General features: G+C 43.6%; 1 protein-coding gene across 2 annotated transcripts in view; it reads left to right on the forward strand.

The window, feature by feature from the left end:
• Nucleotides 1-26,068, forward strand: part of DPYSL3 (dihydropyrimidinase like 3) — a 139,988-nt gene that overhangs the window by 107,678 nt on the left and 6,242 nt on the right. For both annotated transcript variants that reach the window (XM_044280738.1, XM_044280739.1), the window contains exons 8-12: nucleotides 4,319-4,439; nucleotides 6,801-6,957; nucleotides 9,307-9,448; nucleotides 12,536-12,706; nucleotides 15,768-15,947. In XM_044280738.1, the coding sequence (XP_044136673.1) occupies nucleotides 4,319-4,439; nucleotides 6,801-6,957; nucleotides 9,307-9,448; nucleotides 12,536-12,706; nucleotides 15,768-15,947 (771 nt within the window). The remainder of the gene's footprint in view (nucleotides 1-4,318; nucleotides 4,440-6,800; nucleotides 6,958-9,306; nucleotides 9,449-12,535; nucleotides 12,707-15,767; nucleotides 15,948-26,068) is intronic.

The raw sequence follows: 26,068 nt of genomic DNA on the forward strand, positions 1-26,068 counted from the left end.
TATATATTTTTTTTTATACGATTGGAACGTATTAGCAACATATTCCACTGTATGTTTAGATAGTGTGATACATCACAGCCTTCCATCAGAGATTGTTGGGGAATCTCACCAAAATCTACTGCTGATGTGAAGGCTCTTGAACATGGTGTTTGAGCTGCAGGTAGCATGTTATAGAACAGGAGGAGCTGAGCAGATTCACGTATTGTTTTATAGGAAAAGATTAGGTATATCTGGTCTTTCATTGATTTAAATTCCTGCTCATTCTGAGCTTTGAAGTCAAGGAGGAGGTCCTATTAGTGATAGTGATACAACTATCTCTGTATACACTGTCATAGAGGGAAGGCGGTCATCACTGATAGGAGTATCTCCGTGACTTCAAAGCCCAGAATGAACATGGATATAAATGAGGAAATTACATATTTTACTGAATCTTTTCCCAAAAAACTATATATCAATCTGCTCAGCTCCTCCTGCTCTACAACAAACTGCCCACTGCATTTTCAACGGGACAGGTCCCTTTTAACATGATGTGAACAGAGAATGACGAACTTCTTTCTTCTGAAAGCTCTTCTTCAAACTCCCTACCCCATCAATAGTCTAAAGGGAGTAATGAAAGAAAAAAGTGCAATACATAAAGAAACATAGGGAAGAATGTGAGGGTTCACCCAGACAACAAGGAGTAATATTATTAATGGTGATTAGACACGCCAGCCCTGGCCATGTACACGCATGAACATGAAGGCATGGTTGTAGATGGTAATGTGAAATTATAATAAAATAGCACCTACTACGCCTGGTGTCTTAGTCTAAAGTTCTTGATGATAATGCTCCAAATATGTTAAAAGGCTTATTAAATTTGGCATATCTTTTAAATCAGCAGTGAGGCGGCATAGATTTGAGCTATAATTTACACCAGGTTCTGAACTAAATGATAGTAAATCTGTCATGTCTTTACCCTCCCACTCCCAAACACACATTTTCTTCTCACTTTTGAAAAGTGGTGGGAGTAAAGAGTTGCAAATTATAGAGAGAAGATAGCGTATGCCAATATTTGCTCCTTTTTTACGAAGATTTCCATGGAGGGTCCCCGAATAAATTGGAGTTGGGAACATTTTATCTAAACTGATGCAAAGTTAAAAATTGTGATTTGTTAGACTTAGAGCAAGGGAAAGGTAGCGGAGCTGCCAGGGCTTGGAAGTTTGATGTACAGTTTACATATATAAAGTCTTTGGGGGGTTTGTATATTTAAGAATTTGTGTATTTCTCTGACATGTACTGATGGGATGAAAGCCTTCAGACTGTGTGCAGTGTTTAATTGTTGTGGAGCCATTATTAAACCTAAACAAGGTCTATTCCTGTGCGTCTTCATCCTGTTTGTATCTGGTGCTGATTAACCATTTCCTTGGTCTGAATACTAATGTTGGGGCATTATAAGATACTTAACGTCAACCTTACTGTACATTAACAGCCACATTTCCATGAAGGGCAGAGTAAACAGGCAGCGAAAATATACACAGTAAGGAAATAGTATATACAAGTAACATAAAGGCACTCGCAACCACACAGGTAAAATGCAAACCACTAAAAAAGATAAAAGCAACACTTGGCTCTTAGAATGGAGAATGCTTCATTCCGGTGAAAGTGTTTGAGCATGAGCCAGTTCTTCAGCGCAATTATTATTTTAGTAATGGGAGAGGAAGTCATATGTAATGAGGAAAAGATGTGCACACGTAGCAGTGCAGCCTACCGCCCCGAGTACTGAGAATGCAGGAAGTCGGCCTCCTTCTTACTGAACCATTTGCCAGGGATTTATATAACCCAAGCACGCAGTCTTTACTGACTGTGATGTCATGAAGAAGAGATGCGCTACGTTGACAGGCTTCAGCCATAAAAGCTCACGGTCCGGCAGAACGAATGTGAAGGAAGTACACAGCACTGATTGGAAACAGATCCATACATGATATTATTTATGTAAGGATGAAGCGCCTGCATAGCAGCTGCACTTAATGTGGAAGATCCTATGCAGATGGCTCATGGTCAGGTTTAAAAGAACACCTGCTGAGCTAATTCATGTCCATTAGCATGTCTCAATGTGTAGGTTAAAAACAGGAGCCAAAAAAATGGAATGCTTCTTAAAGATGGGATGATAATGAGGAATTTGTTAAGACTTAAGACTATTGTTTCTTGTTTCCAAAGAAAAGTGTGCTGGAATAAGATGTGCCACGTTTATTAAGAGGCACACACCACTTAAAAGGATTGTGTCATCTCAGACAATGGGGGCATTTCCTAGGTGTTCCACCTCTGGGACCTGCACCTATCTCCTAAACGGAGTTGGGCACACCGTGCGTGTGCGGTTGCCCTCTATTCATTTCTACGGGGCCGTCGGAAATGGCGCTGGGCTATTTTTGGCAGCCCCTTAGAAATGAATGGAGGGCAGCCGCACATGCACGTTGCGTCTGTCGGGTGATAATACTTTGCCACCTCTGGAATCTGCACCTGTCAGACAATGGGGGCATATCCTAGCCATATGCCCCTATTGCCTGCTATTTGAATACCCCTTTTAAAGGAGTTGTCTGGGTTCAGAGCTATACCCGGACAAAAGCTTCCCTTAACTCATTTAGTCTGTATGAGTGGAGCATCAAAGCATTTCTTGCTCCGATGCTCTCCCTTGCCCTGCGCAATGAAGGACTTTTTCTTCACTACCGGTGACATACTGGGCTTCTCTGGGTATGGTAGGCAGAAGCTTCTGTCTAGCAGTGAGCCCGGTGACGTCGGTGGAACAAGTGGGTGGTCTTTAGCACTGCCCTAGGCTGTTTTACAGACTAGGGCAATGCTAAAGACTGCCTATTAGTGCTGGTGACGTCACTGGTCTCACTGCTAGGCAGAAGCCTCTGCCTACCATACCTCTGCCTAGCATACTGAGAAAAAAACGGGTATTACCACTTTGCAGGGCAAGGGGGAGCATCGGATCTAGAAATGCTTCAATGCTCCACTCATACAGACTAAATGAGTGAACGGAAGCTTATGTCCAGGTTCACCTCTGAACCCAGGAAACCCTTTAATAAATTTGTTGCATCTTATGCTGTTCCTGCACCAGAAACTGAAATCTATGCCGGCTATGAACTGGTGTAGATTTCAGTCATAATTTATACCAGTTTTTTGGAGTAAGTTATTATAAATGTTGTGCCCCCTCCCCCTTCTGCTAAGCCTTGCTGCGCATATTAAAAAAGAGACGAGAGCAGCTGTATAAAGTCACACATTTTTGCAACTTTTGTATGAGTACATTGTTTGTAAATGTGCCTCATTGTTTTAAACAGGGAAGCGTAGGAGTGGGTAGTATAAGAATTGGCTTTAACAAAAAAATTTTTTTTTTAAGAAGACCTATATAATCTTCTGACCTGTTCATTTTGGTAACTACTTGTATTCCCTTTGTAATAACAATTTTAGAGCATCTATCCTCATGATACTATGTTGTGCCATTTCTTTATTATACCAACTGGAAGTTTATGAATGAATTGCCAGCAGACTGCAGTAGAGCCCAACTGGGTGTTACCAAAGTGAGGGGGTGCCCCGACACAGTCTGACATCACTGATTGGATACTGTCAGACTGTGACACCCCCCCCCCCCCCCCCAATTGGTAACACCCACCACCAGGAATCCAAGTAGTTAACTCAAAGTTGAAAGTTAAATTCAAGTTAAACTCGATATACTCAATGGGCACAAGCTTATTCAGAATAGGCACAAGCTTAGGGCTCATGCACATGACCGTATGTATTTTGCAGTCTGCAAAAAATACTGATGTCAGCCCCTACAGTACTATCCTTGTCCATTATGCAGACAATAATAGGACATGTTATATTTTTTTGCGTAACGGAAATACAGACATACGGAAAAGGAATGCACACAAAGTAACTTCTGTTTTTATTGCGGACCGATTGGAATGAATCCGCATACAGTCCGCAAAAAAAACGGAACGGACACGGAAAGAAAATACATTTGTGTGCATGAGCCCTTATTCACATGGCTGTTTCAGTATCTTGCATTGATTTCAGAGCAGAGTTACTATGCATGCTGAGCAGCGTATTCACCAGGTATGAGGACTGGGCACCCCAGTTCTTGACAATGCTTAGCTCTCAGTTTTCAGACACAAAAATCAAACAATTATAGTAAATCTAGGCAAAATTCCTTTAAAGTCTATTAGATGTTTATATTGTGTTTGTGTGCCACTGTCCAGTGCTGTTTTTTGCTGTCTGTACATCTTGAGAGCTCTTCTTGTGTTTACGTTCTTCAGTGTCCTGTTTCTCTTTGTTCTTTCAGCTGGAAGCAGAAGCTGTTTTTCGTGCCATAACCATTGCAAGCCAAACAAACTGTCCACTATATGTGACCAAAGTGATGAGCAAAAGCTCAGTAGACCTCATTTCCCAGGCCAGGAAAAAAGGTGAATGACCAGAGAAGTAAACATCTTGTTAAATTTTGATGGTCAATAATGAAATGCAAGGCGCATTTCTCAGATCTGTTTAAAGGGACACTTCCGTCAGAAAGGGATATTTTTGTTTAGACAAGACAAGTTTTTAAAGATTTTTCATTTTGGCAGTACTATGCCATTAAAAATTAGATACAAAATATTTTCCTTCTGTAGCAGTTAGAACAGAGATAAATATCCTGTATAGGTATGTAATCAATTGTTTAGTTTAATGGTGCTGTTATGAAATATGTTATCTGCTAGTAAAATAGTAGACTAGTAGAACTGGGATAATAGTATGACAGTTCTATTGTTCTTTTGATAGACCTAGATAAAAATGCCCACAAACAAGCATTTTTCACTTAGTAAAGTAAGTTACTGAGGTAAAGTGAGCCTGTGTCCTGTGCTAAAATTTCAAATACAGGCAGGATAGGAGGTACTTGTAGAATACATTAAGTGACTAAAAATGTAATGATATTCAGAAAACCAGCCACCTGTTTTTGGAAAACAAAATATTGAATATTCATAAACAGGCTATTAAAGAAGAACTCCTACAATTTTTTTTATTTATTCTCTGGTCAATTTTAAAGATAAATGATGAAAGTGAAGGTAATTTTCTTCCACTTTTCTGTTCCTCAGCTCTGTCATGTGACCGGCGCTCTGACTCTCCAACTGACACAATGTCTTGTGTGGACAGGAAGTCAGCTTCTTTGTTCATTTTTATTAGAGACATGGAGAAACTGACTTCCTGTCCACACATAAGTTGTCAGTTGGAAAGTCGGTGTCAGTCACATGACACTGCCTAGGACCAGAATGAGGCGGATAACTCACAAATACTGTCAAAAGTACAGAAATTTACATAATGAACCTTTCTAACATGACGACTTATAAAAATGTTTGTCAGAATGATTCTTTGATTTGTGATAAAAAAAAATGTTGATGTTAGTGTCCCTATAAAAAGATAGCAACCTGATGATCCAAGTAACAATCCTGTACATTCATCCAAGATCTTACACTAGGGACCAGTCTACATTGGAGTGGTCCTGAGAATTCCTTCAAAATGTCAGCAAAATAGAAGAAGACACTATTTTTCTGCTTGTAACTTATAAAGGCAGATGGAGCCGAGGTGAAACACCCTGCGTCATTTTGCACACCTCTGTAAAGACCAGGCCGCTGGTGCTTCTTTTCGGTGCTAAAATGAATAGATTTTACAATGCAGTCAGATATTCCGACACAATGGGCTCTACAACAAATAGTGCCACATCATAGAAATCATTTAATAACACTACATTCAAAGCCCTGTACAATGGTGCTTAGCCTAGTTCAGGCAAGGGTTAAGCGTGTTATATAAATGTAATATTGAGAGTCTAGATATTAAGTAAATCTGATAACAGTATAGCTAAACTATCTGTTATACTGTAAACTACATTTTATATGTCCTATTTAATCAACGAGTTTACTTTACAGTCGTATAGTGCTGTTTTATTATACTGTACATACATATAGATGTAGTAGAATTGGCTGGTGGAGTCAGCCTTTATGTCAATGCCAGGAGTGACCAACTAACTGCATTTGTGCACAATAGTTGGTAACCGCCATTCTGGAACCTCAATCCTAGAAACCTTTTCAGATTTTATGCCATACTTTACTAGAGTAACTGCTACGCAAAACTGTCCCATACCATTGTGTCAGCCATATTGCATGTTGCTATTTCTTCTTGTGCTAGTCTGTGTACTTAGAAATATGGAGAAGACAGGTTGGAACTGAGATGCATGGAATGCATGTAAAGGCCCTAACTGTGGTCCACCATGATACTATACCCTCTCAGGGCATGATGAGAGACCATACATGGGAACCCCTTGCTAGAATACCTGCCTCTCTTAGGTTTGAAAATGAGAGACGACTATTAAAAGCAATGATGAACATTTACTCTGACTCTCCCAGCAATAGCAGCTGGTGGCAGGGGTTCCCAGCACCAGGTCCCCCATTATTATCTTCTTTCCTGGAATCCCTTTTATTTTATCTTTTTCATTTTGTGCACTGTGATAAAGATGTCCAATATTTTGACTTTCCTCTGTTTTCCATGTAGTGGTGTAATTTTAAAGGGATTTCAATGCAGTAAATACAACATATTGTTGTTGGAGTGACCTGATGTCTAGAACTATGTCACATGACCATGTCACAGGTGACCAGGGACATGAAGGCTAGGGGCAGAAGAAAATAGGTCATTGACATGTTTTGTGTGATATGTTTCTTCATATGGAGAACACCCTTGGACAAGGAGCGGCAAGTACATGTTATTCTATAACCATCACTAACATATCTGTCAATTTTCAGGTAATGTTGTTTTTGGGGAACCAATAACGGCCAGTCTGGGCACTGATGGTACACACTACTGGAGCAAGAACTGGGCTAAAGCTGCAGCTTTTGTGACTTCACCACCCTTGAGTCCTGACCCCACTACCCCTGACTACATCAACTCCCTTTTGGCCAGGTATTCCTTATTTTCTGTCTCATGAATTCACCTATAAAGTATTGTTCACATTACTACCTTTAGCTTGGATGGCAAGATTGAGTACAACAGTCAAGGTCCAAATGCTCAGATTCCATAGTTACATAATAATCCACCATTCACAGTATCTGATAGTCACAGCTCATCTTCTTCCTCCTTGTACAGAGACCTCGGCGTAGGTTTCAGAACATGCCTAGAAAGTTCTCCTATAGACATCAATGAACATATCACTTCTATTGTGTCTGTGGCCCTTGGGACTACTGTGAAGCCTATCTTAGGCAATGTGGCAGCCTTCATTATCATGTTCAGGAAACAGAATTAAAAAAAATTATATTCAGAAAACAAATAAAAATAAAACGTATCACTGCCTGGTTTTAATTAGTTAAAATTGTTAAACATGGGTGACAAAAAGTTTTAAGTGATTCTGGGTAAAGGTATTTAACAAAGGTTTAGACAGAAAAAAAAAATCACTGAAAATGGAAGCAAATGAACAATAAAAAAAATTCTGTGCAAAAGTGTCCATAGCCTTTAAAGCAGCTATAAATATCAGTTTAAATGGTCAGAGAAGGATAAAACTGTTCACTACTGAAACATGACAACAATGACAGAAATATGCCTCTCCAAGAGTACTGAAATAAAGTACGAGAATAAGAATATTTTAGATTTTGCCAAGAGTTTCTAAAAATGGAAACTCTTGCTGTTTGCGGTGTTTTGCAGTTCATCATCTCACCACAGCTGCTCATAAAAAATATGGTGCAGGCGTTTTTTATAACAATATCATATAATATCATTCTGATATGGTTTTCAATACAGTGAGGAAAGTTATACAAATTGCAGGGATAGGATTGTTACAAAATGTGTGACTCTGGGCCAAATCTTTTGAAACCCTGCACAACGCCCATAATATTGCCAAGGCTAGAACACAAGAAAAACCTCAAGTATGAATTAGCCCTATGTTTTTTCATCTGTGAATTTACTGTCCATAGGAACTGCATAGAGTGGATTAAATATCTCTTCAAAAATCACTGCAGTCAAAGGAGTAACCTAGACTTTGTTGGAGCAATATATTTTTTTTATCACAACATGGCAGGATTTTAGGGTTGCTCGCTTCCTCCATAGAGTAAAATAAAAAAATCTCAAGTGAGAGCTGCAGTGAACAAGATTGCATACAGCTCAGTTTTCTGCTTTGGACTGCAACTGTAGCTCAATAATTAAAAGGGTTTTTATTTTCAAGTTAAATAAAAACTCGGGTAGCCCCTGTAAATGTGATAAAATAAGAAAAGAGCTAATTACCCCTTTTCTCCCCTGCCATTTCCAAGGTGGCGCTACAGTCCTCCCCTCTGCTGTTTTTTGTTTTTTTCTGAAAATGAATAAGATACCTCTAGCTTGTTGAGAGCTCTGCTACTATTTGTTTAAAAATTATTATTTTTTGCCCTGACTGCTGGGGTGACATACCATGCACACATGTCTCCTCTGCAGCCAATCACTGCTGCTGAGGCCAGTGGTTGGCTGTACAGTGACCTTTGTGTACAGAACTTTACCACTGCAGCCAGGAAGATGTCATCAGCGGTGTGGAGGATCGGAGCATTTTTAGACCTTTTTTCTTCCACTGAAACAGGCTGACGGACCTGCCAGCCCACCCCCCTTCCCCGCCCACGATTTTAGATCTGACGTGAGCAGGGGAAAGTCGCCAATAGAGGCGCAACTAACTGTTGTGCCGCCATCTGCGACCGAAATTAGGCGTACTTCAAAATGATAAATAACCACCTAGGTGTAGCCCTGACCTGAGGTCGGGTCTACATGCTGTGGCTGCCGCATGTTTCTCAAACCCATCCACCTCGAGAGGCCATTTGCAAAATGGGTTTGTGAGTAGGACAAAGGTATTGTCTTCCAAACGTGCAGGCCTTCAACCGCATGTGGCAGTCACGTTTTGAAGACTCCTGAGTGTTGCATAGAAGAAGACCATGACAGAACACTATCGCCATCAGTTACTGAAAAACACATTAGACACAAACACATTATTAGGTAAATATGTTAAGGGGTCAAATGTAATTACTTAGCTGTGTGCTGTCGAATAAATTACATTATTGCTCAATTCCATTTACTGAAAGAAATGAGGTCAGGCCGCTCCTCTGAGAGCACCCTATGATGTATTGTTCTCAGCAGACATTTGATATGGGTAATCATTTCTTGGGAATTATGTGCATTTGGAGGATTCGTCCAATCTTCTGAAAATCATCACTGCCACCTGATCATGACCTGGTCATATGTAATTGTCAGGCCATGGAAGCAGATGTATTAATAAGCAACCTTTTTGTGCTGTTTTCACAGTGGTGATTTGCAAGTGACTGGCAGTGCTCATACCACATTCAGCACAGCACAGAAGGCCATTGGGAAGGACAACTTTACCCTTATTCCTGAAGGAACAAATGGCATCGAAGAAAGGATGTCTATCATCTGGGACAAGGCAGTGGTAAGAAACAAATGGTGCCAGTGTCTTGCAGGGCAGGCACGTCCAATATTTATTTCTATTATTTCATTCATATCATAAATGGTATTCTGGTGAGTGTTGAGTACTGTGTTCTAGCCAAGATCCTCAGAGTGTACAGCTGAGCTGACAGTAACACTGATGCAGTCCTGCCCACCGCTGCTTGGCTTGTAAGCGGTTTGCTCAACAGCAGTCAGTGTAAGGAAAGTGAATATAGTTTACATCAGATGACTATCAAATTTTTATAGTATTCCATAATAGATTTTTTATATACGTTATGTGCCAAGACAGTTGACAGTTAAAGCCCAGTTGAGTAAGCCTACAGGTAATACCTTGTAGACCTGATCATTACTGTACAAGCTGTATCTCAACCATCACACATTTCACAAAGAGACACGTATTATACAGCTGGCACCAAGCTCTCACCACTGGGATCATAGATAACGCAGATCCTGGCAGTTTAACCCCTCAGATGCCGCAGTCAATAGCTTCTGGAGCATATGAGTGGTTAGACAAAGAGAGGGCTTTTCCTTTGTTCTCTGATCAGCACCCACTACCACAATTGCAGGATGCCAAGTAGTTGGCGTGTCAGCCAGTGCCTTTTCAAGGCCCCCCTGGCTGGCAATGCGCACGCCACTATTACATCCTGTTAGAATGACTATGAACTGTAATACAGAAGTATTACAGTTGTACAGCAATCAAAAGGTCGGAAGTTACAGTACAACAGATTTTTCCCTTGGATAGGGCCCTAGGGATACTTCTAATATTTGGAACAAAATGTTCACACAACCCAAAAGAAAACACTAGGGGTTTTATCCTTATCTTTTTAGCACTAAAACTAAGCTTTTCTTTGAACTCATTAAACAACAAATATATATATATATATATATATATATGCCCAAAACAAAAGGAAATTATTAAAATTATCAGCTGGTTGCAGGGAGTGCCCTTATTGAGTATTGAATATCTAAAAGTTTTTGAAGAGCAGTGATTGTCAGAGATTTGCGTGTGTAAGTAGAATATAGCCTGCAATGATGCTTTGCTTCGATTTATTATCTTGATGTCTTTTTACTCATGTGGCTGTGTCTTACCCCAGGGGTGATTACTTTAAATAAATCCTTTAGGCTACTTTCACATTAGCGTTCGGGTGTCCGCTTGTGAGCTCCGTTTGAAGGGGCTCACAAGCGGCCCCGAACGCTTCCGTCCAGCACTAATGCATTCTGAGTGGATGCGGATCCGCTCAGAATGCATCAGTCTGGCAGCGTTCAGCCTCCGCTCAGCAGGCGGACACTTGACCGCTGCTTGCAGCGTTCGGGTGTCCGCCTGGCCGCGTGGAGGCGTGCGGATCCGTCCAGACTTACAATGTAAGTCAATGGGGACGGATCCGTTTGAAGATGACACACTATGGCTCAATCTTCAAACGGATCCGTCCAGACTTTCAATGTAAAGTCAATGGGGGACGGATCCGTTTGAGGCTATTTTCACACTTAGAAATATTTTAACAATATAATGCAGACGGATCCGTACTGAACGGAGCCACCGTCTGCATTATATGAGCGGATCCGTCTGAGACGGATCCACTCTGAACGCAAGTGTGAAAGTAGCCTTAGCTAAATGGAGGTGTCTTGTCGTTTTATTTTATTTTTTTGCGATCCTTACACCTCAGAGATAGCTACTGTGTTGTGCACTTTGCACAATACACACTAAGTACCACCAATTCACACTGCCTGTATCAGGTAAATATAGCTCTATTTATTGCCTAAATCTGAAGCAGTATTCTTGTATCACACAGCTGCTGACTATAAGACCTGGAAGTGCGATATTTGTTACTTCCTTGATACTATATTCCGATACAATGTTACTGATGATAGAGAATCACTACATGAGTATAGCTTCACCACATACACGCATCTCATCCGTTTGTCACTGCCTTCTACAAACTCTCCCTGTACTTCACTCACGCACACTTTGAAAGATTGGTCCCTGCTCTGCCAGCTTGAACTAAAACAAGCGCTACCCCTCCTGACATGTTTTGCCGCTAGTGCGGCTTCATCAGGGGAGACAGGGATTAAATAACATTGTCATCATAGTGAAGGACATTAAAATGAAACCCTAAAAACAATGAAGGAATTAAATTGTGTTTTCATACTCTGAATTTTTAGTTATACAATTCACCTGATGTTATACAACTCACCTGATTCAGGCTACTTTCACACTTGTGGCAGTGTGATCCGGCGGGCAGTCCGCCGGATCCGCCGATCTGCCGCTGACTGAAAGCATTTGTGAGACGGATCCGGATGCGGATCCGTCTCACAAATGCATTGCAAGGACGGATCCGTCTCTCCGCTTGTCATGCGGACCGACGGATCCGTCTTGTACATTTTTTCTCATTTTTACTGATCTGCGCATGCCGAAACGACGGATCCGGTATTCTGAATGCCAGATCCGGCGCTAATACATTCCTATGGGAAAAAATGCCGGATCCGGCGTTCAGGCAAGTCTTCGGTTTTTTTCGCCGGAGAGAAAACCGTAGCATGCTGCAGTTTTCTCTTTTGCCTGATCAGTCAAAACAACTGAACTGAAGACATCCTGATGCAAACTGAACAGATTACTCTCCATTCAGAATGCATGGGGATAAAACTGATCAGTTATTTTCCGGTATAGAGCCCCTGTGACGGAACTCTATGCCGGAAAAGAAAAACGCAAGTGTGAAAGTACAGTCACCAAAGTTATACAACTCACCTGATGTATCCCAAAATGGTGCCACTAAAATACAACTTGCCCAAGACAAGCTCTCATATAGTTATATCGATGGAAAAATTAAAAGTTATACATTTTGAAGTGCAGAGCTCAAAAAAGCAAACTAAAAAGCATTAAGTACCAAACTAGGCTGCATCCTTTTGGAGTTCAAATAGACCCCTCTTAACGTAATTGGTTGAGTGCAGACTGTGTGGTGCCATGGTTCCTTTCCAAGTTCCTTTGCTGGTGGCAGATTCCCCACAGCAAAAAAAAAAAAATGGCAGATCAAATGTGAACAGAAACATTTAACATATCCTATTGTTTTTTTATTAGGCTTCAGGCAAAATGGATGAAAACCAGTTTGTTTCTGTAACCAGTACCAATGCTGCCAAGATCTTCAACCTGTATCCCAGGAAAGGAAGAATAGCTGTGGGCTCAGACAGTGACTTGGTCATCTGGGATCCAGATGCAGTGAAAATTGTTTCTGCAAAAAATCATCATTCAGTAAGTATCATGGAGCCCATTGTGAGGCGTAGTCATTTCCTAACATGTAGAGTACATAATGACCAGAGGTAATTTACTGTGTCATTGAAATATTGGCTTTTTATATATAAGTGATCTCATTGTATGACATCATGTATTGGAGCTGTAAAGCAGCAGGGGTACTAGGCCAAGAATGACTGAGCCAGATAATAAATAATCCAGCTCCTGTTATCCCACAATATGTCTGGTATAACAGAAATGAATATCTCTTATATTATAAAAATGAGTTTCTGTCTGTCCCGACGTCTGTCTGTCTGTTCTTTATGCGTGACCAAACGACTGGAGCGATCTTCAACAAATTTGTCACACAGGTACATGAGGTGTCCATGAAGGTTTTAGACCGGGTCTCGGCTCTCTAGGACGTACCTGAGATATTCCCCCAAAATGACATGCATTAGCCAATACAAGTCCCCAACTGCCATGCACACGGTCACATGTCCCTTATCAGCCAATAGAACCTCGCAGCTGTAGGTCAGCTTTAGGCTAGGGCTACAGGACGACAATAAGTTGCACGACACATAGAGCACAACAACGCTGCTACATGCATCCATCTTGGATGGATTTTTTGCGACTTTCGTGTCGCAGTTGCAGCATGTCGCAGTGCAACACTATAGCCTATCATTATAAAAGTTGTTGAGACAAAATGTTGCGCGACACATGTCGTCGTGTAGCCCTAGCATTAAAGAGGCAGGACGCTGTAGAGGTCACTGTTAAAAGGGCGGGCCACTGAGAAGGTCGCTGTCAAGGAATTGGGGTGCTGTGAAACTCTCTGTTAAAGGGGCGGGCTGCTGTGAAGGTCAAAGTTAAGGAGATGGGCTGCTGTGGAGGTCCCATTTTAAAGTGGTGGGGCACTGTGGGGGGTCAGTGTTAAGGGGTGGGGGACTGTGGACTTCACTGTTAAAGGGGCAGGGTGCTGTAGAGGTCACTATTATGGGGGATACTGTCGATATCTTTTAACGACACACAGAAACACTAAATGAAATAGATTAAATATACCAGTGCAAAGCCGAGTCCTTCTGCTAGTGATCATAATTAAATTTTTATGGTCAGTGTTAAAACCAATGCATACAGAAAGGATATTATGCTTTGTCAATAGTGAAATTCTTCTGTTAGCTATGGATGGCTTCCATTTGTAATGGGCTGGTTTTCTAACAGAAAATTATTTTAAAGGGCCTATTAGACCACATGATTATCGGGAACAAGCATTCAATTGGTTTGTATAATCAAGCATTTAATCATCCAATGATCATGCTAACGCGCGTTCATTGGCTGCTGTGCATCTTTCATCAGGATAAAAGATGCCCGATTATCGGCAGCACGTCTCCCTGTCTAATCAGGGATGTGCTGCTGATAATGAATAGAACTTAGAGAGAGGAACAAATCACTCCTCCCATATTCTGTCTGGATTGGCCTGTGTAATAAGGCCGGTGCAGACAAGCACCGATGGATCTATCGGCGTTCGCAATGCCCATACATCGGACATTTAGTGGGATTTGTCAGGTTTTCAGTGAGTAGAATAGCAGCTAGTATACATATTACATGTGTCCGTCAGCCTAAAATAACAGGAACATAATTGGGAGGTATAGCCAATTTCCCCTCAGTTATGGTTTCGGAAGGTGATTATTTAAGTATGTAGAAGAGTTGCATCTTTTGTGCACTGTGTTAACCATCTGTTTTAAAGGGGTGTCTTATGACAACAACCCCTATCCACATCCCCTAGGACATATGACATCACAGCGAGAATCCCCCACTTGGGACCCCCTTTAGGAGCTCTGTATGATGGTCTCCGGTCTGGCAGATTCATGTCACTATTACATGGACAGCAGTTTATTTCAATGACCACCATATTTTACTACATTTTCCCTTCAGTGGCTTTGGGAACTGTATGCTGGCTGTGGCTTCCCCCACGAAGATCGTCTGTTTGCTGGTGGTGATGAATGCAGGGTTGGGACACTCAATGGAGGACACATTTTGAAAGGGGTTGTCCCTGACCCTTTAAGATCATGTAGAGAGTTTAGGGCTCTTTCACATCTGCGTTATAGTCTTCCGGCATAGAGTTCCGTCGTCGGGGCTCTATGCCGGAAGAATACTGATCAGGATTTTCCTAATGCATTCTGAATGGACAGTCCGTCCTTCAGGATGCATCAGGATGTCTTCCGTTCCGGAACGGAACGTTTTTTGGCCGCAGCAAATAGCGCAGCATGCTGCGCTTTTTGCTCCGGCCAAAAATCCGGAACACTTGCCGCAAGGCCGGATCCAGAATGAATGCCCATTGAAAGGCATTGATCCGGATCCGGCCTTAAGCTAAACGTCGTTTCGGCGCATTGCCGGATGCGACGTTTAGCTTTTTCTCAATGGTTACCATGGCTGCCGGGACGCTAAAGTCCTAGCAGCCATGGTAAAGTGCAGTGGGGAGCGGGGAGCAGCATACTTACCGTCCATGCAGCTCCCGGGGCGCTCCAGAGTGACGTCAGGGCGCCCCAAGCGCATGGATCACGTGATCGCATGGACACGTCATCCATGCGCATGGGGCGCTCTGACGTCATTCTGGAGCGCCCCGGGAGCCGCGCGGATGGTAAGTATGCTGCTCCCCCGCTCCCCGCTCCTACTATGGCAACCAGGACTTTAATAGCGTCCTGGGTGCCATAGTAACACTGAAAGCATTTTGAAGACGGATCCGTCTTCAAATGCTTTCAGTACACTTGCGTTTTTCCGGATCCGGCGTGTAATTCCGGCAAGTGGAGTACACGCCGGATCCGGACAACGCAAGTGTGAAAGAGGCCTAATTTACATGCCAGTGAATGACAGATATCCCATAGAAAAATGGCAGGGAGTTGTAGCAGAGTGCCATGTTTAAGCTGCTAATCATAACTGTAATAAGCCTTGTACTGAACCCTCTTGAGAACCTGCCATATTAGAGGGCTTTGCCATGGTGGGCAGACTAGAAGGGTTTATAGTGTTCAGTCCTTGGAACTGTTTAATAACAGCAAGATAAAACTTTGTGCTATGTTATGTGTTATAGGCTGCAGAATATAATATCTTTGAAGGCCTGGAGCTACGAGGAGCTCCCCTGGTAGTTATTTGCCAAGGCAAGATCATGATGGAGGATGGTACTTTACATGTGACCCAGGGAACAGGACGTTTTATCTCTTGTAGTCCATTTTCTGACTATGTGTACAAGCGAATCAAAGCCAGGGCTAAGGTAAGATTATTGTATTTCTATAATTTTATGTATTATTATATTAGTATTTTTATTTTGTTTTGTTTATTTGTGCGTTTATTTTGTATAGATAAAAGGTGTAGCTCAATATAATGAAACATTACGTACTTTAAAGGAAAGTGTTATTATGCTTCTGAAATTTCTTATAGTTTCACATTATATTTATTTAATGAGGATATTTTTTATAACCTGGTACTGTTTTTTTTAATGACATTCCTGCCAATTTTTATATAGCTGATATCATCTCAGTGTAAACATGATGTGCCCCAAAATGCGTTTCTTACACATGCTCTTGAACTCTTTATCAGAGACCTAAACTAAATAAAAATATAATAATGACACATTGAAATGTGTGAAACCCAAGCTAATTAACCGTATAATAGACCACAGAGATTAGAAAATTGGGGCTACTTTAGCATGTGTTCTCCATGCTGAATAAACTCTACACACAACAAACCATAACCCTTATGTAGGGAGGTGTTATGAATATTGTGACTGGCTTCTATAGTGTCCCATATTCACGTGGATAGCGTCCCTAATTGATATGGACACTGTCCCAATTTGGGGTTGATAGTGTCCCTAATGAGCATGGATAGGGACACACCAATTAGGCATGTTATCCACCCCCTTTAAGGGCAGTATTCTCACCAGTTACAGATAGGGATGAGCGAACTCGAACTGTATAGTTCGGGTTCGTACCGAATTTTGGGGTGTCCGTGACACGGACCCGAACCCGGACATTTTCGTAAAAGTCCGGGTTCGGGTTCGGTGTTCGTCGCTTTCTTGGCGCTTTTGTGACGCTTTCTTGGCGCTTTTTGAAAGGCTGCAAAGCAGCCAATCAACAAGCGTCATACTACTTGCCCCAAGAGGCCATCACAGCCATGCCTACTATTGGCATGGCTGTGATTGGCCAGAGCACCATGTGACCCAGCCTCTATTTAAGCTGGAGTCACATAGCGCCGCCCGTCACTCTGCTCTGATTAGCGTAGGGAGAGGTTGCGGCTGCGACAGTAGGGCGAGATTAGGCAGATTAACTCCTCCAAAGGACTTGATTAACTGATCGATCTGCAGCTGTGGATCATTGAGCTGCTGATCCTCAATTGCTCACTGTTTTTAGGCTGCACAGACCGTTTGTCAGTCTCATTTTTCTGGGGTGATCGGCGGCCATTTTGTGTCTTGTGGTGCGCCAGCACAAGCTGCGACCAAGTGCATTTAACCCTCAATGGTGTGGTTGTTTTTTGGCTAAAGCCTACATCAGGGTGAAGCTGTCACACCAAGTGCATTTAACCAGCAATAGTCTGTTCATTTTTTGGCCATATACAAAATCAGGGGCAAGCTGCGCCTGTCACCAAGTGCATTTAACCCTCAATGGTGTGGTTGTTTTTTGGCTAAAGCCTACATCAGGGTGAAGCTGTCACACCAAGTGCATTTAACCAGCAATAGTCTGTTCATTTTTTGGCCATATACAAAATCAGGGGCAAGCTGCGCCTGTCACCAAGTGCATTTAACCCTCAATGGTGTGGTTGTTTTTTGGCTAAAGCCTACATCAGGGTGAAGCTGTCACACCAAGTGCATTTAACCAGCAATAGTCTGTTCATTTTTTGGCCATATACAAAATCAGGGGCAAGCTGCGCCTGTCACCAAGTGCATTTAACCCTCAATGGTGTGGTTGTTTTTTGGCTAAAGCCTACATCAGGGTGAAGCTGTCACACCAAGTGCATTTAACCAGCAATAGTCTGTTCATTTTTTGGCCATATCCCAGTCTAATTCTGTCACTAAATCCATACCGGTCACCCAGCGCCTAAATACTAGGCCTCAAATTTATATCCAGCTAAATCTGTCCCTAGTGCTGTAGCTGGGCGAGTTATTTAGTGTCCGTTCAAGCACATTTCTTGTTCTGGGTTGAAATACAATTCTCAATTTAGCAATTTCATAATTTAGTGGTTCCTGCTATATCAGAGCTCTTTGAAATCTATCCCAAAAAGGGTATATAATATTGAAGGTGCACATAGGGTCATTCAGAGTAACTTCACACACACCCGCTACTGTGTATTTCCAAGTCTAATTCTGTCACTAAATCCATACCGGTGACCCAGCGCCTAAATACTAGGCCTCAAATTTAATTCCCTCTAAATCTCTCGTTACCCACCGCTGTACTGTTGTTGCTGGGCAAGATATTTAGTGTCCGTCAAAGCACATTTTTTGTTCTGGGTTGAAGTACAATTCCCAATTTAGCAATTTCATAATTTAGTGGTTTCTGCTATATCAGAGCTATTTGAAATCTATCCCAAAAAGGGTATATAATATTGAAGGTGCACATAGGGTCATTCAGAATAACTTCACACACACCCGCTACTGTGTATTTCCAAGTCTAATTCTGTCACTAAACCCATACCTGTCACCCAGCGCCTAAATACTAGGCCTCAAATTTAAATCCCTCTAAATCTCTCGTTACCGTTGTCCTGTTGTAGCTGGGAAAGTTATTTAGTGCCCGTCAAAGCACATTTTTTGTTCTGGGTTGAAGTACAATTCCCAATTTAGCAATTTCATAATTTAGTGGTTCCTGCTATATCAGAGCTATTTGAAATCTATCCCAAAAAGGGTATATAATATTGAAGGTGCACATAGGGTCATTCAGAATAACTTCACACACACCCGCTACTGTGTATTTCCAAGTCTAATTCTGTCACTAAATCCATACCGGTGACCCAGCGCCTAAATACTAGGCCTCAAATTTAATTCCCTCTAAATCTCTCGTTACCCACCGCTGTACTGTTGTTGCTGGGCAAGATATTTAGTGTCCGTCAAAGCACATTTTTTGTTCTGGGTTGAAGTACAATTCCCAATTTAGCAATTTCATAATTTAGTGGTTTCTGCTATATCAGAGCTATTTGAAATCTATCCCTAAAAGGGTATATAATATTGAAGGTGCACATAGGGTCATTCAGAATAACTTCACACACACCCGCTACTGTGTATTTCCAAGTCTAATTCTGTCACTAAACCCATACCTGTCACCCAGCGCCTAAATACTAGGCCTCAAATTTAAATCCCTCTAAATCTCTCGTTACCGTTGTCCTGTTGTAGCTGGGAAAGTTATTTAGTGCCCGTCAAAGCACATTTTTTGTTCTGGGTTGAAGTACAATTCCCAATTTAGCAATTTCATAATTTAGTGGTTCCTGCTATATCAGAGCTATTTGAAATCTATCCCAAAAAGGGTATATAATATTGAAGGTGCACATAGGGTCATTCAGAATAACTTCACACACACGCTTCTGTGCATTTCCAAGTCTAATTCTGTCACTAAATCCATACCGGTGACCCAGCGCCTAAATACTAGGCCTCAAATTTAATTCCCTCTAAATCTCTCGTTACCCACCGCTGTACTGTTGTTGCTGGGCAAGATATTTAGTGTCCGTCAAAGCACATTTTTTGTTCTGGGTTGAAGTACAATTCCCAATTTAGCAATTTCATAATTTAGTGGTTTCTGCTATATCAGAGCTATTTGAAATCTATCCCTAAAAGGGTATATAATATTGAAGGTGCACATAGGGTCATTCAGAATAACTTCACACACACCCGCTACTGTGTATTTCCAAGTCTAATTCTGTCACTAAATCCATACCGGTGACCCAGCGCCTAAATACTAGGCCTCAAATTTAATTCCCTCTAAATCTCTCGTTACCCACCGGTGTACTGTTGTTGCTGGGCAAGATATTTAGTGTCCGTCAAAGCACATTTTTTGTTCTGGGTTGAAGTACAATTCCCAATTTAGCAATTTCATAATTTAGTGGTTTCTGCTATATCAGAGCTATTTGAAATCTATCCCTAAAAGGGTATATAATATTGAAGGTGCACATAGGGTCATTCAGAATAACTTCACACACACGCTTCTGTGCATTTCCAAGTCTAATTCTGTCACTAAATCCATACCGGTGACCCAGCGCCTAAATACTAGGCCTCAAATTTAAATCCCTCTAAATCTCTCGTTACCCACCACTGTACTGTTGTTGCTGGGCAAGATATTTAGTGTCCGTCAAAGCACATTTTTTGTTCTGGGTTGAAGTACAATTCCCAATTTAGCAATTTCATAATTTAGTGGTTTCTGCTATATCAGAGCTATTTGAAATCTATCCCTAAAAGGGTATATAATATTGAAGGTGCACATAGGGTCATTCAGAATAACTTCACACACACGCTTCTGTGCATTTCCAAGTCTAATTCTGTCACTAAATCCATACCGGTGACCCAGCGCCTAAATACTAGGCCTCAAATTTAAATCCCTCTAAATCTCTCGTTACCCACCGCTGTACTGTTGTTGCTGGGCAAGATATTTAGTGTCCGTCAAAGCACATTTTTTGTTCTGGGTTGAAGTACAATTCCCAATTTAGCAATTTCATAATTTAGTGGTTTCTGCTATATCAGAGCTATTTGAAATCTATCCCTAAAAGGGTATATAATATTGAAGGTGCACATAGGGTCATTCAGAATAACTTCACACACACGCTTCTGTGCATTTCCAAGTCTAATTCTGTCACTAAATCCATACCGGTGACCCAGCGCCTAAATACTAGGCCTCAAATTTAATTCCCTCTAAATCTCTCGTTACCCACCGCTGTACTGTTGTTGCTGGGCAAGATATTTAGTGTCCGTCAAAGCACATTTTTTGTTCTGGGTTGAAGTACAATTCCCAATTTAGCAATTTCATAATTTAGTGGTTTCTGCTATATCAGAGCTATTTGAAATCTATCCCTAAAAGGGTATATAATATTGAAGGTGCACATAGGGTCATTCAGAATAACTTCACACACACCCGCTACTGTGTATTTCCAAGTCTAATTCTGTCACTAAATCCATACCGGTGACCCAGCGCCTAAATACTAGGCCTCAAATTTAATTCCCTCTAAATCTCTCGTTACCCACCGGTGTACTGTTGTTGCTGGGCAAGATATTTAGTGTCCGTCAAAGCACATTTTTTGTTCTGGGTTGAAGTACAATTCCCAATTTAGCAATTTCATAATTTAGTGGTTTCTGCTATATCAGAGCTATTTGAAATCTATCCCTAAAAGGGTATATAATATTGAAGGTGCACATAGGGTCATTCAGAATAACTTCACACACACGCTTCTGTGCATTTCCAAGTCTAATTCTGTCACTAAATCCATACCGGTGACCCAGCGCCTAAATACTAGGCCTCAAATTTAAATCCCTCTAAATCTCTCGTTACCCACCGCTGTACTGTTGTTGCTGGGCAAGATATTTAGTGTCCGTCAAAGCACATTTTTTGTTCTGGGTTGAAGTACAATTCCCAATTTAGCAATTTCATAATTTAGTGGTTTCTGCTATATCAGAGCTATTTGAAATCTATCCCTAAAAGGGTATATAATATTGAAGGTGCACATAGGGTCATTCAGAATAACTTCACACACACGCTTCTGTGCATTTCCAAGTCTAATTCTGTCACTAAATCCATACCGGTCACCCAGCGCCTAAATACTAGGCCTCAAATTTATATCCCGCTGAATTTGAATACAATACATTGGGCCAAATAATATATTTGTTGTTGTGGTGAACCATAACAATGAGAAAAACATCTAGTAAGGGACGCGGACGTGGACATGGTCGTGGTGGTGTTAGTGGACCCTCTGGTGCTGGGAGAGGACGTGGCCGTTCTGCCACATCCACACGTCCTAGTGTACCAACTACCTCAGGTCCCAGTAGCCGCCAGAATTTACAGCGATATATGGTGGGGCCCAATGCCGTTCTAAGGATGGTAAGGCCTGAGCAGGTACAGGCATTAGTCAATTGGGTGGCCGACAGTGGATCCAGCACGTTCACATTATCTCCCACCCAGTCTTCTGCAGAAAGCGCACAGATGGCGCCTGAAAACCAACCCCATCAGTCTGTCACATCACCCCCATGCATACCAGGGAAACTGTCTCAGCCTCAAGTTATGCAGCAGTCTCTTATGCTGTTTGAAGACTCCGCTGGCAGGGTTTCCCAAGGGCATCCACCTAGCCCTTCCCCAGCGGTGAAAGACATAGAATGCACTGACGCACAACCACTTATGTTTCCTGATGATGAGGACATGGGAATACCACCTCAGCATGTCTCTGATGATGACGAAACACAGGTGCCAACTGCTGCGTCTTTCTGCAGTGTGCAGACTGAACAGGAGGTCAGGGATCAAGACTGGGTGGAAGACGATGCAGGGGACGATGAGGTCCTAGACCCCACATGGAATGAAGGTCGTGCCACTGACTTTCACAGTTCGGAGGAAGAGGCAGTGGTGAGACCGAGCCAACAGCGTAGCAAAAGAGGGAGCAGTGGGCAAAAGCAGAACACCCGCCGCCAAGAGACTCCGCCTGCTACTGACCGCCGCCATCTGGGACCGAGCACCCCAAAGGCAGCTTCAAGGAGTTCCCTGGCATGGCACTTCTTCAAACAATGTGCTGACGACAAGACCCGAGTGGTTTGCACGCTGTGCCATCAGAGCCTGAAGCGAGGCATTAACGTTCTGAACCTGAGCACAACCTGCATGACCAGGCACCTGCATGCAAAGCATGAACTGCAGTGGAGTAAACACCTTAAAACCAAGGAAGTCACTCAGGCTCCCCCTGCTACCTCTTCTGCTGCTGCCGCCTCGGCCTATTCTGCTGCTGCCGCCTCGGCCTCTTCCTCCGCCTCTGGAGGAACGTTGGCACCTGCCGCCCAGCAAACAGGGGATGTACCACCAACACCACCACCACCACCTCCGTCACCAAGCGTCTCAACCATGTCACACGCCAGCGTTCAGCTCTCCATCTCACAAACATTTGATAGAAAGCGTAAATTCCCACCTAGCCACCCTCGATCCCTGGCCCTGAATGCCAGCATTTCTAAACTACTGGCCTATGAAATGCTGTCATTTAGGCTGGTGGACACAGACAGCTTCAAACAGCTCATGTCGCTTGCTGTCCCACAGTATGTTGTTCCCAGCCGGCACTACTTCTCCAAGAGAGCCGTGCCTTCCCTGCACAACCAAGTATCCGATAAAATCAAGTGTGCACTGCGCAACGCCATCTGTAGCAAGGTCCACCTAACCACAGATACGTGGACCAGTAAGCACGGCCAGGGACGCTATATCTCCCTAACTGCACACTGGGTAAATGTAGTGGCAGCTGGGCCCCAGGCGGAGAGCTGTTTGGCGCACGTCCTGCCGCCGCCAAGGATCGCAGGGCAACATTCTTTGCCTCCTGTTGCCACCTCCTCCTTCTCGGCTTCCTCCTCCTCTTCTTCCACCTGCTCATCCAGTCAGCCACACACCTTCACCACCAACTTCAGCACAGCCCGGGGTAAACGTCAGCAGGCCATTCTGAAACTCATATGTTTGGGGGACAGGCCCCACACCGCACAGGAGTTGTGGCGGGGTATTGAACAACAGACCGACGAGTGGTTGCTGCCGGTGAGCCTCAAGCCCGGCCTGGTGGTGTGTGATAATGGGCGAAATCTCGTTGCAGCTCTGGGACTAGCCAATTTGACGCACATCCCTTGCTTGGCGCATGTGCTGAATTTGGTGGTGCAGAAGTTCATTCACAACTACCCCGACATGTCAGAGCTGCTGCATAAAGTGCGGGCCGTCTGTTCGCGCTTCCGGCGTTCACATCCTGCCGCTGCTCGCCTGTCTGCGCTACAGCGTAACTTCGGCCTTCCCGCTCACCGCCTCATATGCGACGTGCCCACCAGGTGGAACTCCACCTTGCACATGCTGGACAGACTGTGCGAGCAGCAGCAGGCCATAGTGGAGTTTCAGCTGCAGCACGCACGGGTCAGTCGCACTACAGAACAGCACCACTTCACCACCAATGACTGGGCCTCCATGCGAGACCTGTGTGCCCTGTTGCGCTGTTTCGAGTACTCCACCAACATGGCCAGTGGCGATGACACCGTTATCAGCGTTACAATACCACTTCTATGTCTCCTTGAGAAAACACTTAGGGCGATGATGGAACAGGAGGTGGCCCAGGAGGAGGAGGAGGAGGATGAGGAAGAGGGGTCATTTTTAGCACTTTCAGGCCAGTCTCTTCGAAGTGACTCAGAGGGAGGTTTTTTGCAACAGCAGAGGCCAGGTACAAATGTGGCCAGCCAGGGCCCACTACTGGAGGACGAGGAGGACGAGGATGAGGAGGAGGTGGAGGAGGATGAGGATGAAGCATGGTCACAGCGGGGTGGCACCCAACGCAGCTCGGGTCCATCACTGGTGCGTGGCTGGGGGGAAAGGCAGGACGATGACGATACGCCTCCCACAGAGGACAGCTTGTCCTTACCCCTGGGCAGCCTGGCACACATGAGCGACTACATGCTGCAGTGCCTGCGCAACGACAGCAGAGTTGCCCACATTTTAACCTGTGCGGACTACTGGGTTGCCACCCTGCTGGATCCACGCTACAAAGACAATGTGCCCACCTTACTTCCTGCACTGGAGCGTGATAGGAAGATGCGCGAGTACAAGCGCACGTTGGTAGACGCGCTACTGAGAGCATTCCCAAATGTCACAGGGGAACAAGTGGAAGCCCAAGGCCAAGGCAGAGGAGGAGCAAGAGGTCGCCAAGGCAGCTGTGTCACGGCCAGCTCCTCTGAGGGCAGGGTTAGCATGGCAGAGATGTGGAAAACTTTTGTCAACACGCCACAGCTAACTGCACCACCACCTGATACGCAACGTGTTAGCAGGAGGCAACATTTCACTAACATGGTGGAACAGTACGTGTGCACACCCCTCCACGTACTGACTGATGGTTCGGCCCCATTCAACTTCTGGGTCTCTAAATTGTCCACGTGGCCAGAGCTAGCCTTTTATGCCTTGGAGGTGCTGGCCTGCCCGGCAGCCAGCGTTTTGTCTGAACGTGTATTCAGCACGGCAGGGGGCGTCATTACAGACAAACGCAGCCGCCTGTCTACAGCCAATGTGGACAAGCTGACGTTCATAAAAATGAACCAGGCATGGATCCCACAGGACCTGTCCGTCCCTTGTCCAGATTAGACATTAACTACCTCCCCATAACCATATATTATTGGACTCCAGGGCACTTCCTCATTCAATCCTATTTTTATTTTCATTTTACCATTATATTGCGATGCTACCCAAAGTTGAATGAACCTCTCCTCTGCCTGTGTGCTAGGCCTAAATATATGCCAATGGACTGTTGCAGTGGTGGCTGACATGAAGCCTGATTCTCTGCTATGACATGCAGACTAATTCTCTGCTGACATGAAGCCAGATTGTCTGTTACGGGACCTCTCTCCTCTGCCTGGGTGCTGGGCCTAAATTTATGACCATGGACTGTTGCAGTGGTGGCTGACGTGAAGCCTGATTCTCTGCTATGACATGCAGACTGATTCTCTGCTGACATGAAGCCAGATCGTCTGTTACGGGACCTCTCTGCTCTGCCTGTGTGCTAGGCCTAAATATATGCCAATGGACTGTTGCAGTGGTGGGTGACGTGAAGCCTCATTCTCTGCTATGACATGCAGACTGATTCTCTGCTGACATGAAGCCAGATTGTCTGTTACGGGACCTCTCTGCTCTGCCTGTGTGCTAGGCCTAAATATATGCCAATGGACTGTTGCAGTGGTGGGTGACGTGAAGCCTCATTCTCTGCTATGACATGCAGACTGATTCTCTGCTGTCATGAAGCCAGATTGTCTGTTACGGGACCTCTCTGCTCTGCCTGTGTGCTAGGCCTAAATATATGCCAATGGACTGTTGCAGTGGTGGGTGACGTGAAGCCTCATTCTCTGCTATGACATGCAGACTGATTCTCTGCTGACATGAAGCCAGATTGTCTGTTACGGGACCTCTCTGCTCTGCCTGTGTGCTAGGCCTAAATATATGCCAATGGACTGTTGCAGTGGTGGGTGACGTGAAGCCTCATTCTCTGCTATGACATGCAGACTGATTCTCTGCTGTCATGAAGCCAGATTGTCTGTTACGGGACCTCTCTGCTCTGCCTGTGTGCTAGGCCTAAATATATGCCAATGGACTGTTGCAGTGGTGGGTGACGTGAAGCCTCATTCTCTGCTATGACATGCAGACTGATTCTCTGCTGACATGAAGCCAGATTGTC

This window comes from Bufo gargarizans, chromosome 2 (assembly GCF_014858855.1).
Source record: "Bufo gargarizans isolate SCDJY-AF-19 chromosome 2, ASM1485885v1, whole genome shotgun sequence".
NCBI lineage: Eukaryota > Metazoa > Chordata > Amphibia > Anura > Bufonidae > Bufo > Bufo gargarizans.